Here is a 13,409-nt window from a genome sequence, read left to right as displayed (position 1 = left end):
GGTACCCGACATATTGTAGATACTTAATAAACCTTTTTTTCACTTCCGCATTAGATTGCATTAAGAGATACATAATGTTCGTAACATGGGCATTAATCATCCCATAACTGGAATATCACACTCTGGGGAGCAACATTTTAGAAAGCACATTGATACATGAGATTGCAAACAAGTGAAGTTGACCTGGACAATGAGGGTGCTCAAGATTACCATACATGAGGAGCCGTTGAAAGAACTGACGCTACTTATCTTTGAGAAGCAAAGACCACAGGGGACATGAGAGCTGTTCGCAAGCATGTGAAGATCTACCACATGGAGGATGAATTAGATTGGTTTGGCTTGGCCCCAGAGGACAGCTAGGATCAGTGGGTAAAAGCTAGAGAAGCGGATGTAAGCTTTATTTAACCAAAACAAAACTAACAATTAGGACTGTCAAAAGAAATGGGACTGTTACTGTTACTCCCAAGAGCTAAGGAATTCAGATTCATTAGACGGTTGGCATGAAATGTACCTTAGAACATAAGGCGTTGGCATGTCAAATCTAAAATGCTACAGCTCGAAGAGTCACTGGGATATTATTAACACTAGAAAGGCTGCTAGAAGATGAAAGGTTGTCAGAGAGGAGGAGACCTTAGGGACCATCTGCCATTTATGAGTTCCTCATCTCTTCCCATGTATTTTTCTCTTCTCCCTTTCTCTCTCTCCCCAACATTCCCTCCCCTTCATCCCACGTGTGTGCCTGTACAGAGATTTGCTGCCTTTCACCTTAAGACTGCCTCAGGCGATTTTGGAAGCCAACAACTTTAAAGAGCTTGAAACCATCTCTAACCTGGGGATAGGTAAGTCCTCTACAAGGGAGGGAGCAGCTAAAACTTTAACAGGGCAGCCTTATCCTGGAGCCTTAGGTGAGAAGAATTTCAAATTTTTAAGTAAACTGCCTCTCTGGATCTGAAGTTTGATATTTGTAGGGCATCACATGTCCATGTGGGTAGTCAGTGTCCCAGGGTCTTGGTATTAGTCTCATGTTAGTGACAAAACATGTAGTTTATCGGCATGGCTAGAGTGGCTTAAATCTAGAGCCTTCCTTCTTTACCTTTTCCCCTTCCTTCCTTTCAGCACAATCTAGCAGCTAAAATCATTCCAGGTGAGAGAGTGTATCTTAGTTTTAAGAGCATTAAATGGCACTTTGGTGACCAGAAGGAAGTGGGGAAGGAGAAGAGTGATATTAAAAATAAATAAAACACTGCCCCTTTCTTCAGAGCCTTTACAATCTTGTAAGGTTTTCTAATTGTGCTAATTACTATGGTAAATCCCACCCACCCCCACCTATCCACCAGCCCCAGTCTAATAATAATGCCAAGCTAGTCTACACTGAGACAGCTACGCGGGGCAGTGGATAGAGCACTGGGCCTGGAGTTAGAAAAATCTGAGTTCAAATCCAGCCTCAGACACTAGCTATGTGGTCCTGCACAAATCATTTAAGCCCTATTTGCCTTAGTTCTTCATCTGTAAAAATGGGGGCACCGTTCCGGAAGGAAATGGCAAGCACTTCAGTCTCTTTGCCAAGAAAACTCCACAGACGCGTCCATGGCATCATGTAGAGTCAGACATAACTGAACCACAATAAGTCTCCCCTATGCCTCAAACACGTCACCTCCCTGTCTTTACTCATACTGTTCCATATGCCTGAATGTGCCTTGTACACTCCCTACCCACCTACTCCCACTAATGCAGCTTCCCTTTTTAAATTCTATCCAATCCCTTGAAGCCAATTCAGATGCTCCCTGTTCCAAAGTTTTTGTTCAGTCATTTTTGACTCTTCATGACCCCATATGGGGTTTTTCTTGGCAAAGATACTGGAATGGCTTACCATTTCCTCCTCTAACTCATTTTATAGATAAGGAAACTGAGATAAACACGGTTAAGTGACTTGCCCAGGGTCACACAGCTAGTAAGTATCTGAGGGCAGATTTGAACTCAGGGCTTCCTGACTCCAGGTCCAGCACTTTATCCACTGCACTGCCTAGCTGCCCCTATTCCAAAGAATGGTGTACAATTATGAACCAGAACGAGGGTGTCAAGAAAGCACATTCCTTGGAAAAGTGACTAGACCTTAAAAGAGGTGCATATTTTAAAGCAATCCTACCTCTCCTCCCTTTCCCTTTTACACATTTGGGAGAGTTCTATCAGTCACAGGATCATAAGTTTAGAGTTGTAGAGAATCCTAGAGAGGCCGCTAGGTGGCACAGTGAGTAGAGCACCGGTTCTGGAGTCAGGAGGACCCAAGTTCAAATGGGGCCTCAAACACTTATTGACATTTATTAGCTGTGTGACCTCGAGCAAGTCACTTAACCCCAATTGCCTTGCCTTCTGACCTCCAAAAAAAAAAAAACAATCTTAGAGGTCATTGAATTCAAGCCTCTCATTTGATAAAGGAGGAAAAAAAAAGTTAAATAACCTGCCCAGGGTAATAGCCTAAATACGCCAGGAGAAGGACTTGAATTCAGCTCTTAAATTATGGAATCACAGCTTTAGAGCTGAAAGAGACCTTCGACGCCATCGAATCTAAGCTCTTTCATTTTACAGACGAGGAAACTGAACCCCAGAAAGGTTCCTTTCTCAGGGCCACAGAGCTAAGATATATATATCTAAGGCAGGATTTGAACCCAGTTCTTCCAAATCCAGTACTTTATCCCCAGTCTATGATGCTGACTCTCACTTCCTCCCAAGGCAGTGTGCTATACTGGCACTGGAATTAGGATACCTGGGTTCTGATTCTGGCTTGGGCCTGTGTTTTAAATTCTCCTCATCCCTAAAATAAGGATGATGATCCTTGTACTACCTGCCTCACAGGGTTGTTGTGAGGAAAACATTCTGTAGACCTCGAAGTCCTATAGAAATGTAAGTCGTCATTATTTCATTTTGGAAAAAGTAAAGAACTTCCACCAAACTTAGATTGAGGCATCTTACTGAAACCCGAGCCAGTCATGAAGGGTTAGATTGAGGGATATTTCCCTCATCTGGAGCCTGAGGAGAAGTTACAAGCCTCAGGGAGAAAAAAAAAATGTCAAGACTGTATTTGAATTGAAAAGTGCTGATCACCCCTGAGAAAACCACATTCCGTTATGGAACCAGACACCTCTTTTATCCTGGGACAGCTCAGCAGGGATGACGAGCTCCCAGCTGCATCTCATGACATGGATGTCATCTCTGGGGTAGGTGTCGAGAAAGTTGACAGCACTTAAAACTCTGGCATTTCAACATTCACTTCCTTAAAATCTAGGTTCAAGTGAAACTCAGTGCTCACATGTCTTGGGAAATTGGATTGTCCTGCTCATACACAGAACTCTTAAGTGTCCGAGGGCCTACTCTGGGAACATGTGGTTTTCTGAGGCCAGAGCTCTTGAGAAGAAGCTTTGCCTCGATTCTTTTTCCATCATATTAGTGTATATCAAATATATTTTCCCGTGTCCCCTCATCTCTGCCAAAGGCCCACCCTTTATTTAAGAGCCAACTCAGATGTTGTCTCCTCTTTGAAGCTTTTCTTGACCTGCCTACTCCACCCTCAGCTAGAAGTGATCATTCCCTCCTTAAATGTCTCATAGTGAAACCTTAGACCCCCCTTTTTCTCATTCTCCCTTATATCATAACTATGTGATCATTTGGACCCATACCACCCCCAATCAGATTGTAAACTCCTTGAGAACTGGGTTTGTCCTATATTTCTTCCCATTGCCCAGTATAGAGCATTGCAGATACTTAATAAATGTTTTTAATTGAATTGTATTGGTGAGACATTCTGTACTAAAGAATAAGAGATTGCATTCGGCTAGCCTGCGCTGTGTCAGAGCTAGAGTGGTTCATATATCTTGGAGATCGTGTTAGCGGGACTTTGGCTTCTTTGTACCTGATATCGTGACTAAAAATATGGATCTTCTCAGTCCCCTGCCTATGTCCCGTTCCCACTTTTAACTTTCAATTAACCCAATTTCCTTTTCCCTCCTAACTCTCCCTTCCTCTTCCTGCAGTTCTTCAGGGTAATAGAAAGATTCAAATTACCACAGAGCCCTATCCAAGGTACACCTGTTTTCAGAGAAAACAAGTCCCAAATCCACCTAAATATGCCATTTTCTAGCCCCTATCTCTCTATCTTGTCCACAGAAAAAGAATGAGACTCTCAAATGCTTTGTTGACAGCTGTACAGGGAAGAAATGAGGCATTCTGGAGCTAGCTCCTACCAACTCCTGGGAGAGCTGATTGTTAAATTTTCTATGTGAGCATTTTAACTCTAGAAATTGGCCAACCAAACGAGGATATTATTTATTGTTTTGTTGTGACTACACTTAAGAAAGTGATGAAGAAAATGTTAATTCTGAAGATTAAACTTAAAAGTGTATCTTGCAAACGTGATATATCTGATATGATCTTAATATTTGCATAAAAGATTCTGCATTTTATTATACTGACTTGGGGAGGTGGTAATTAACCTGTATTTTTTTTACCTCTCATTTAATTGAGTGATTGTGAAGGAGTGAGTTGATATAGAGCATCAATTTTAAAAGTTGATCTGAGCCCCTTTAACATCTCAATCAAGAATATCCTCAATGCATGGGTAGACAATTATCATAATGATTTTATAAAAGTGAGAAACAAAATATTCGGTTGTGTCATCGTTGATGTCTTCTTTGTTGACTTCTTAGGGTAAACAGTGCCAGTAGATGATATTTTACATTCTTTGGAATTTTCCTCTCATTGTGATATCTTCCAAATCAATCTCTGAGTGCTTTTAAATCAGTTTGATTCAATAGACTTTGGTGAGTACTTATCAGACACTGCCTAGGTTCTGACAGTACAAATACACGTACAAAATAGTTCCTACCTCCTTCCGTCCTACTGAATGGAGACAGTATGTGCACAAATAAGCACAGTGCCAGGAAATTTAAAATCTGATCATGGGATTTAGAGTTGGAAGGGACCACAGAGATATCTAGTCCATTTTATGAAGAAGAAAACAGAAGTCCAAAGAATTTAAGTAACTTGCTCAAGGTCATTCACATTAGTAGTAAGTTAATAGAGGCAAAATTTGAACACAGATCCTCTGACTCCAAATCTCATATATTTTCCCTAACGTTTCCTTACATTTTGTATCTATCACTAATTTCTTTATATGTTTGATCAAGTTCAGTTGCTTTTTCTCTTTTATTTCAGTTTTTTAAATGCTATTTCCCTTCTCTCATAGTATATTGGGTACTGCAAACATGTTAAAATCCAAATGTAGAGATTCCATTGTCAGCAACGATGAGTCTACATCTCCATAGAAATGCTGACAGATGTGTTCCATTTTACATCCGTTTGTCATCCTCCTACCAACCTGAGGCAATGACATTCATAAGAGACAATCATTTTCCTCTGTAAAGATGTACAATGAAACTTTGTTTCTAAATTGCCCTTGGCTGTCATGTCAGTCTGATTGGCAAGGGATTTCAATTGTTTATTGGCTAAGCTAACTTCCTGGCTTTTTTTCTTTTTTTGGCTACTTCATTGTAGTAACTATTATATATTGTTCAAATATCTAAGGACTGGTGGTAATCAAAATCGGTGTCTTTACTTTTATCCATTTCCTACTTTTCATATTATTTTAATAGGTTAAACTAGAGCTGTTATAAGTGTTATTATTTTCATCTTTCCATTTCATCTTTACATAATTTGATATTAATTTTTACTTGTTCTCTAATCAACCAATCATTTTCTTCTCATGTAAGATCACTTTTTGATGATCCTCTTGAAGAAAAGTTTCATTACATATAGGCATTTTATTTGTTGTTTAGTCGTTTCAATAATTACTAACTCTTTATGACTCCTTGGAGTTTTCTTGGCAAAGATGCTGGAGTGTTTTGCCATTTCCTTCTGCAGGTCATTTTACAGATGAGGAAACTGAGGTAAACAGGGTTAAGTGACTTGTCCAAGGTCACACAACTTATAAGTTCTGAGGCCAGATTTGAACTCAGGAAGATAAGTCTTCTTGATTCGAGGCTCAGTACTCTACCCACTGTGCCAAGGCTTCTGAATAATGTGTGTGCCTTTGATGCCTTTCATTTCTTAACTATGAACCATATTTGCCAGCATTCTTTTTACTATCTTCCCTCTTTGTCTACCTACACAATGAAGTCACCATCACAGTATGTGTTGATTTGGTTTGGAAAAGCTTTTCATTTTTCACAGAATTTCTTTATTTCTCCATCTTCTATAATAGATGATGACAAATGAGTTGTAGTTATCTTCCTGGTAGTCTATTCATTATGCTTCTTGGACACTCTAAAGTGAGATGATTAAGTGCCCCTTGAAATTAGGCTTCTTTTTGCCTGTGGGCCCAATTAAGAAGCAGAGAATAGCCCATGTAATCCCATTCCTTGAGCTCATACTGGTATCTTCAGATCTCCACAAAGGGGCTATTCCTGAGGCCCTGGTAGAACCTCTAAAATGACCAGCTTGCCACCTGGAATGGGACATGAGCAGAGGTAATTAATGGGCACCTCCAAGAGAAGGTGGCGTGCCAAGGGCTAAGATTATTATCTAGCCTCTGAGCACCATGCCCAAGGATTTGCCAATGCCTAGTAGAGCATGAAATGTTTTTCTGTTTCTCCTCTGCCCAATTGCTGCCCAGCAAAGCCACTAAGGAAAACCACTTACTTCCCCTTTTTTTCTGAAATGTCACACACCCAAACTGCCCCCGCAGTTCACTGGCATGTTCTTTGCATGCTACTAAGTGTCCCAGCAGCCATAGGAAAGGAGCCAATTAGTGGATGGCCAATCAGAGATCCCTTCAGGAGTAAGGTTACCTGTGACATTCAGCCAGCATCCATCAGGAGCTAGCCCTCAAGGTCCTATGGCTCCCCAGTATACTGATCCATGCTTATTGCTCTCAGACACATAAACTCCAATCCCCCTTCACACTCAGCTTTCTTCCTGCCTCCAAAAGCATGGTCTTTGCACAAAACTTTCTGAATGACCATGGAAAATATGCTCCTTAAAAAACATTTATTTCTAAGTAACATAGACAAAAGAAGAACTCGTAATCTCATGGCACTTTGATGTTTACAAAGCACATTATTCTCACAACAGCCCGGTGAGGTAGATAATAGAATCTTTATTTTCCTTACTTTAGAGATAAGAGACCTGAGAGGCAAAAGCCATTTAAGTGTCTTGCCATAAGTCACAGACCTAGCAAGTGGTAAAGTCAGGATTTGAACTCAGGTTTCTTAAGGGCTAGATGCTTTTTCCACTCTAGCATGATGCATTATTATCATCATTTTACAAAATGAGGAAACTGAGTGATGAAGTTACTTGCCCAGGGTCATGTTGTTACTTTTGTTGTTCAGTCATGTCTGACTCTGTGTGTCTCCGTTTGGGGTTTTCTTGGCAGAGATGTTGGAGGGGTTCTCCACTTCTTTGCTAGCTCGTTTTACCGATGACGAAACTGACACAAACCAGTTAAGTGTCTGAGGCTGGATTTGAACTCACACCTTCCTTCCTGACGCTCTATCCTCTGTGCCACCTCACTGCCTCCTGCCCAGGGTCATAGAGCTAGTAAATACAGACTAGGATGTAGTCATAGCGATGGCCTGTGGCCAACTTTGGAGTAGTTTGCCTTTGGGTGTGCTCAGGTCCCTTTCCCTTTCCCTGCCATGCTTTCAGCATCTTATACACTGCACTGCCCACCTGGCCAGGACTCTTGTCTTTCTCATCAAACCTTTCCTGCCCCTTTGTCTCATCCTCTCACTCCCCTGCTTTGGGGCTAAGTTGACAAATGAATCCAAATTTTGGTTTAGTGGCTAAGAATCTCACAGAAAACAATTGTATTTTAGTTGAGATCTTCATGATTTAAAAAAAAAAAAGGGAAATTAATTTTATGGGAACCTGAAGGAAGGTTGTTTAGAGGGAGGGAGGGAGGGAAGGAATTTTTTGGTCAGGACACCTTTGCAGAGCCCTTCAATTTATAATCACCTATCTTAGCCAAGTGTAATGCCAGTCTTGTGTCTGATACTCCCTCCAGTAGAAAAGAATGTATTACAATCAGAAGAACAAGATGTTAAATCTGGAAAGGGATCTGGGGATCATGGAATACCAAATCTCAGGGTTTGAAGGAATTTTCAAGATCATTTAGTCCAACTGTGTCACATTACAGATGAGGTGACTTTACCCACCTGGGTAAAGGGAAATAGAGAATTTGTTCGACCTGTAGACACACTGCCCTTAACATTAACTAAAACTTTTGAGAATGGGAAGTTACAGTAAGCATAAATTATTTCCTCTTCAGTGGTTCACACATCCTAGAAAAGAAGCCTGTTATATAGAAATACCTGGGGCTTTGTAATCTTGTGCGTCATTATAATTTTATTAGAACCTGCTGGGTCTGCCTCCTATTCTGTGCTCTTCCCATACATATTTAAGTTTTCATAGAATTCGGAGATTACAGAACATCCCAGAAGCCAAACCCAAAACACATCCTCCTTCCCCTTCCTACCTCATTTGATCCTCACAGTTACCCTAGGAGGCAGGTGCTTTATTATCATCCCCATTTTACAGTTGAGGAAACTGAGGCAAACAGAGGTTGAATGATTTGCCCAAGATCATACAACAAGTGGGTGAGACTGAATTGAACTTGGGACTTCCCAAGTCCAGAGCCAATGCTCTCTCCCCTATGCCACCTAGCTGCCTCTCAAAAAATTAAGCTATTGTTTTATTTTTCTATTAAATTTTTTTTCTTTTTTAAAATTTATTTATTTAACATATTTAGTTTTCAGCATTGATTTTCACAAGAGTTTGAATTACAAATTTTATCCCCATTTCTACCCTCCCCCCCACTCCAAGATGGCGTATATTCTGGTTGCCCTGTTCCCCAGTCAGCCCTCCCTTCTGTCACCCCACTCCCCTCCCATCCCCTTTTCTCTTCCTTTCTTGTAAGGCAAGATAGATTTCTACGCCCCATTGCCTGTGTATCTTATTTTCTAGTTGCATGCAAAAACTTTTTTTTTTGAACATCTGTTTTAAAAACTTTGAGTTCCAAATTGTCTCCCCTCTTCCCTTCCCACCCACCCCTCCTAAGAAGTCAAGCAATTCAACATAGGCCACATGTGTATCGTTATGTATAACCCTTCCACAATACTCATGTTGTGAAAGACTAACTATATTTTGCTCCTTCCCAACCCATCCCCCTTTATTGAATTTTCTCCCTTGACCCTGTCCCCTTTCCAAAGTGTTTGTTTTTGATTACCTCCACCCCCATCTGCCCTCCCCTCCATCATCCCCCCCCTTTTTTTATCTTCTTCCCTCTTCTTTCCTGTGGGATAAGATACCCAATTGAGTATGTATGGTATTCCCTCCTCAGGCCAGATTTGATGAGAGCAAGATTCACTCATTTCCCCCTCACCTGCCCTCTCCCCTCCTCCCACAGAATTGCTTCCTCTTGCCACCTTTATGCAAGATAATGTACCCCATTCTATCTCTCCCTATCTCCCTCTCTCAATATATTCCTCTCTCATCCCTTAATTTGATTTTATTTCTTTTAGATATCTTCCCTTCATCTTCAACTCACCCTGTGTCTGCTCTCTCGCTCTCTCTCTCTCTCTCTCTCCATATATATATATATATATATATATACATATATATATATATATACACACACACATACATATATACATACATACACATTCACTTATTTATACATATATATGCATAAACATATATATATATATATGCATATTCCCTTCAGCTACCCTAATACTGAGGTCTCATGAATCATACATGTCATCTTTCCATGTAAGAATGTAAACAAAACAGTTCAACTTTAGTAAGTCCCTTTCAATTTCTTTTTCTTGTTCTTTTTCTTGATTTCCTTTTCATCCTTCTCTTGATTCTTGTGTTGGAAAGTCAAATTTTCTATTCAGCTCTGGTCTTTTCACTGAGGAAGCTCGAAAGTCCTCTATTTTATTGAAAATCCATATTTTGCCTTGGAGCATGATACTCAGTTTTGCTGGGTAGGTGATTCTAGGTTTTAATCCTAGCTCCATTGACCTCCGGAATATCGTATTCCAAACCCTTCGATCTCTTAATGTAGAAGCTGCCAGATCTTGGGTTATTCTGATTGGGTTTCCACAATACTCAAATTGTTTCTTTCTGGCTGCTTGTAGTATTTTCTCCTTGATCTGGGAGCTCTGGAATTTGGCGACAATATTCCTAGGAGACTTCTTTTTGGGATCTATTTGAGGAGGCTATTGATGGATTCTTTCAATTTCTATTTTGCCCTGTGGCTCTAGAATATCAGGGCAGTTCTCCTTGATAATTTCTTGAAAGATGATATCTAGGCTCTTTTTTTGATCATGGCTTTCAGGTAGTCCAATAATTTTAAAATTCTCTCTCCTGGATCTATTTTCCAGGTCAGTGGTTTTTCCAATGAGATATTTTACATTGTCTTCCATTTTTTCATTCCTTTGGTTCTGTTTTATAATATCTTGATTTCTCATAAAGTCACTAGCATAGCCCACCTTGCCTGGGCTCCACTCCTAGCACCATGCAATAGACCCTTCACATTGACCATCCAGGCCATCCTGGGCTGGAGATCTGTTTCCCTCTGCTATTTCATGAGTTCCACAGCTCTAAAATTTGTTCAGAGCCATTTTTTACAAGTGTTTGGAGGGATTTGGGGGAGAGCTTAAGTGAGTTCCTGCTTTCCAGCTGCCATTTTGGCTCTGCCCTCCCTGCCCTGTGACTGTCAGAAGGTAACTTTTTTGTTTTGTTTTGTTTTTGTTTTTTAATTTTTTTCAATATTTAATGTTTTTATTTTTAGTTTACAGCACTCCATTCCACAGGTTTTTGAGTTCCAAATTTTCTTCCCCTCCTTCCCCCCAAGATGGCATGGAATCTGATATATCTTCTAACTTTGTATTAACTTTGTATTAAACATATTTAGACAGTAGTCAAGTCATAAGGAAGAGCCATGATCAATGGAGTGAATCATGAGAAAAAAGAAACAAAACCAAAAAAAAAAGATACAGAAAAAAATGCTTACACTAAAGATTTTAACAATGAGGTTTTGGGGGGTCAGTATGGCTTCAGCACAGTCCTGGATTTGAATTTTTAAATTGACATTGACAAGCTGGGGAAAGTATGGTTAGCAGCTCACTAGCAAAAAGATCTGGGAGTTTAAGTGGACTGTAAGCTCAATGAGTTAAGAGTGTAACACAGCAGCCCAAAAAAGCTAAAGCATTCACACCTCAGAAGTCAGCAAATGATAAAAACCAGGGCTTGATTTATTGTTTTATTGATTGTCTGGACCAGGGCCCACAGTGTTTACTACGGGCATGGAAATTGACCAAAGTGCTTTAACTAAAGCATTTGTGTCAATTTCTGTGCTTTTGGTGGACACAGGTGGGCCGCATGGGGGCCCACGGCCTATGTTTTGGACAGCCCTGGGCTAGACTTAAGAAAGTGACTAAGAAAATATTAGTAATGCAGATTAAATGTAAAACGTGTATCCTAGACATTCATGTGACATTCATTCATTGTTAAACCTTTATCAGCACATTCCTGCAAGTATCCTCATTTAATTTCGTCTTCCATTTGACCTATTGTTCTAGCGTATTGAGGTCTTTTTGTATGTACAGGTATCTCTTCCACACCACAGGGGTTAGGGAGGCAGCACCCCCACAATCTGGAAAGTCTGTGTAAAATTTTTTGGCCCTGCCATCACACCAGAGAAGAACTCTGAATTATTACAGTATTGAAAGATAAAACCTGTTGACATTATAAATGCTATATATATATTTGATGCATTTCTGAGTTTCTAGATTTTTTCTGTGTCATCTGTGGCTTCCGCAAAAATTCCCATTTAATTTTTTATGCCAACCTGTGATATATAGAAACCACGATGAGGAAAATCGAGATCTTTTTGACTCTGTTGCCAGGTGCTACCCAGAACTAGGCACAATACAATCTTATCAAAGTCCATTTTTTCTGCTAGCAAAGAAATGTTTTGTTTTCCCTTTCTTTTTTTTAAATTTTAGATTCAAACACCAGAACACAAGTACAGAATACAGAAAAGAAACAAAAACATCATTGTTTTCCTTTTCAAAAATAAAAACTACTTGGAAAACTGGTAGCAATAGTTTTAGATTAAAATCAGCACCAGCATTTATATAATCACTAGATTCACATGGAAGTAAGGGGTGAGGGGAACTTAATAAGCATTTATTAATCAATAAACATTTATTAAGCACTAATAATTGTTAGCACAGTGCCTGGCACATAATAAATACTATATAAATATTAGTGATGATAGTAATGGTGGTGATGGTGGTGGTGGTGATGGTGGTGATGGTGATGGTGATGATGGTGATGGTGATGGTGGTGGTGGTGGTGATGGTGGTGGTGGTGGTGATAATGATGGTGATGATGATGGTGATGGTGGTGGTGGTGATGATGGTGGTGGTGGTGGTGATGATGATGGTGATGGTGGTGATGATGATGATGGTGGTGGTGGTGGTGATGATGATGGTGATGGTGGTGGTGGTGATGATGGTGGTGGTGATGGTGATGATGATGGTGATGGTGGTGATGATGATGATGGTGGTGGTGGTGGTGATGATGATGGTGATGATGATGGTGATGGTGGTGGTGGTGATGATGGTGGTGGTGATGGTGATGGTGATGGTGGTGATGATGATGATGGTGGTGGTGGTGGTGATGATGATGGTGGTGGTGGTGATGATGGTGGTGATGATGATGATGGTGATGGTGGTGATGATGATGGTGATGGTGATGATAGTGGTGGTGATGGTGGTGATGATGGTGATGGTGGTGGTGGTGGTGATATTGATGATGATGGTGGTGGTGGTGGTGGTGATGATGGTGATGGTGGTGGTGATAATGATGGTGATGGTGGTGATGATGATGATGGTGGTGGTAGTGGTGATGCACTAGGCATTGTGCTAAATACTGGCATTAAAAATAAAAAGAAAGCTATTTCCTGCCTTTAAGAAGCTTAGAGTCTAATGAAGGAAAATGAAAAGCCGGAGGCAGGAGGAGGGTCACCAACAGAGGCTATTGAAACCAAGCAGAACAGGCAGTCCAAAATTCTGGGACCTCTATACAAGGAAGCTTTGGGAGTGTTTTGCTTTGCCCTCCAGCCCTCCGATCAGAAGGGAGAAACAATTGAGGTTTTGAGTATCATAGCTGAAGCAACATCCATGATGATGGTTATTTCTGGTGATGAGCTTATCCTGAGGGAAGCATGATGTCACAGAGTCAAAACAGAGGAGAGTAACTGGTGGGAGATAAAGAGAGGAAGTAATAGAATTGTTTGTTGTAGACATCCTGTTTCCAAGAAAGCTGAAACAGAAAACAACTACCAT

General features: G+C 40.5%; 1 protein-coding gene across 1 annotated transcript in view; it reads left to right on the top strand.

Moving 5' to 3' along the window:
* RIN3 (Ras and Rab interactor 3) overlaps nt 1-13,409 on the top strand; it is a 149,143-nt gene that overhangs the window by 95,117 nt on the left and 40,617 nt on the right. The window contains exon 5 of the mRNA XM_036735462.1: nt 748-839. Within this exon, the coding sequence (XP_036591357.1) occupies nt 748-839 (92 nt within the window). The remainder of the gene's footprint in view (nt 1-747; nt 840-13,409) is intronic.

The sequence above is a fragment of the Trichosurus vulpecula genome, chromosome 8 (assembly GCF_011100635.1).
Source record: "Trichosurus vulpecula isolate mTriVul1 chromosome 8, mTriVul1.pri, whole genome shotgun sequence".
NCBI classification, from domain to species: Eukaryota; Metazoa; Chordata; class Mammalia; order Diprotodontia; family Phalangeridae; genus Trichosurus; species Trichosurus vulpecula.
The sequence above is the reverse complement of the archived record's forward strand: the minus strand, read 5'-3'. Positions and strand labels throughout refer to the sequence as shown.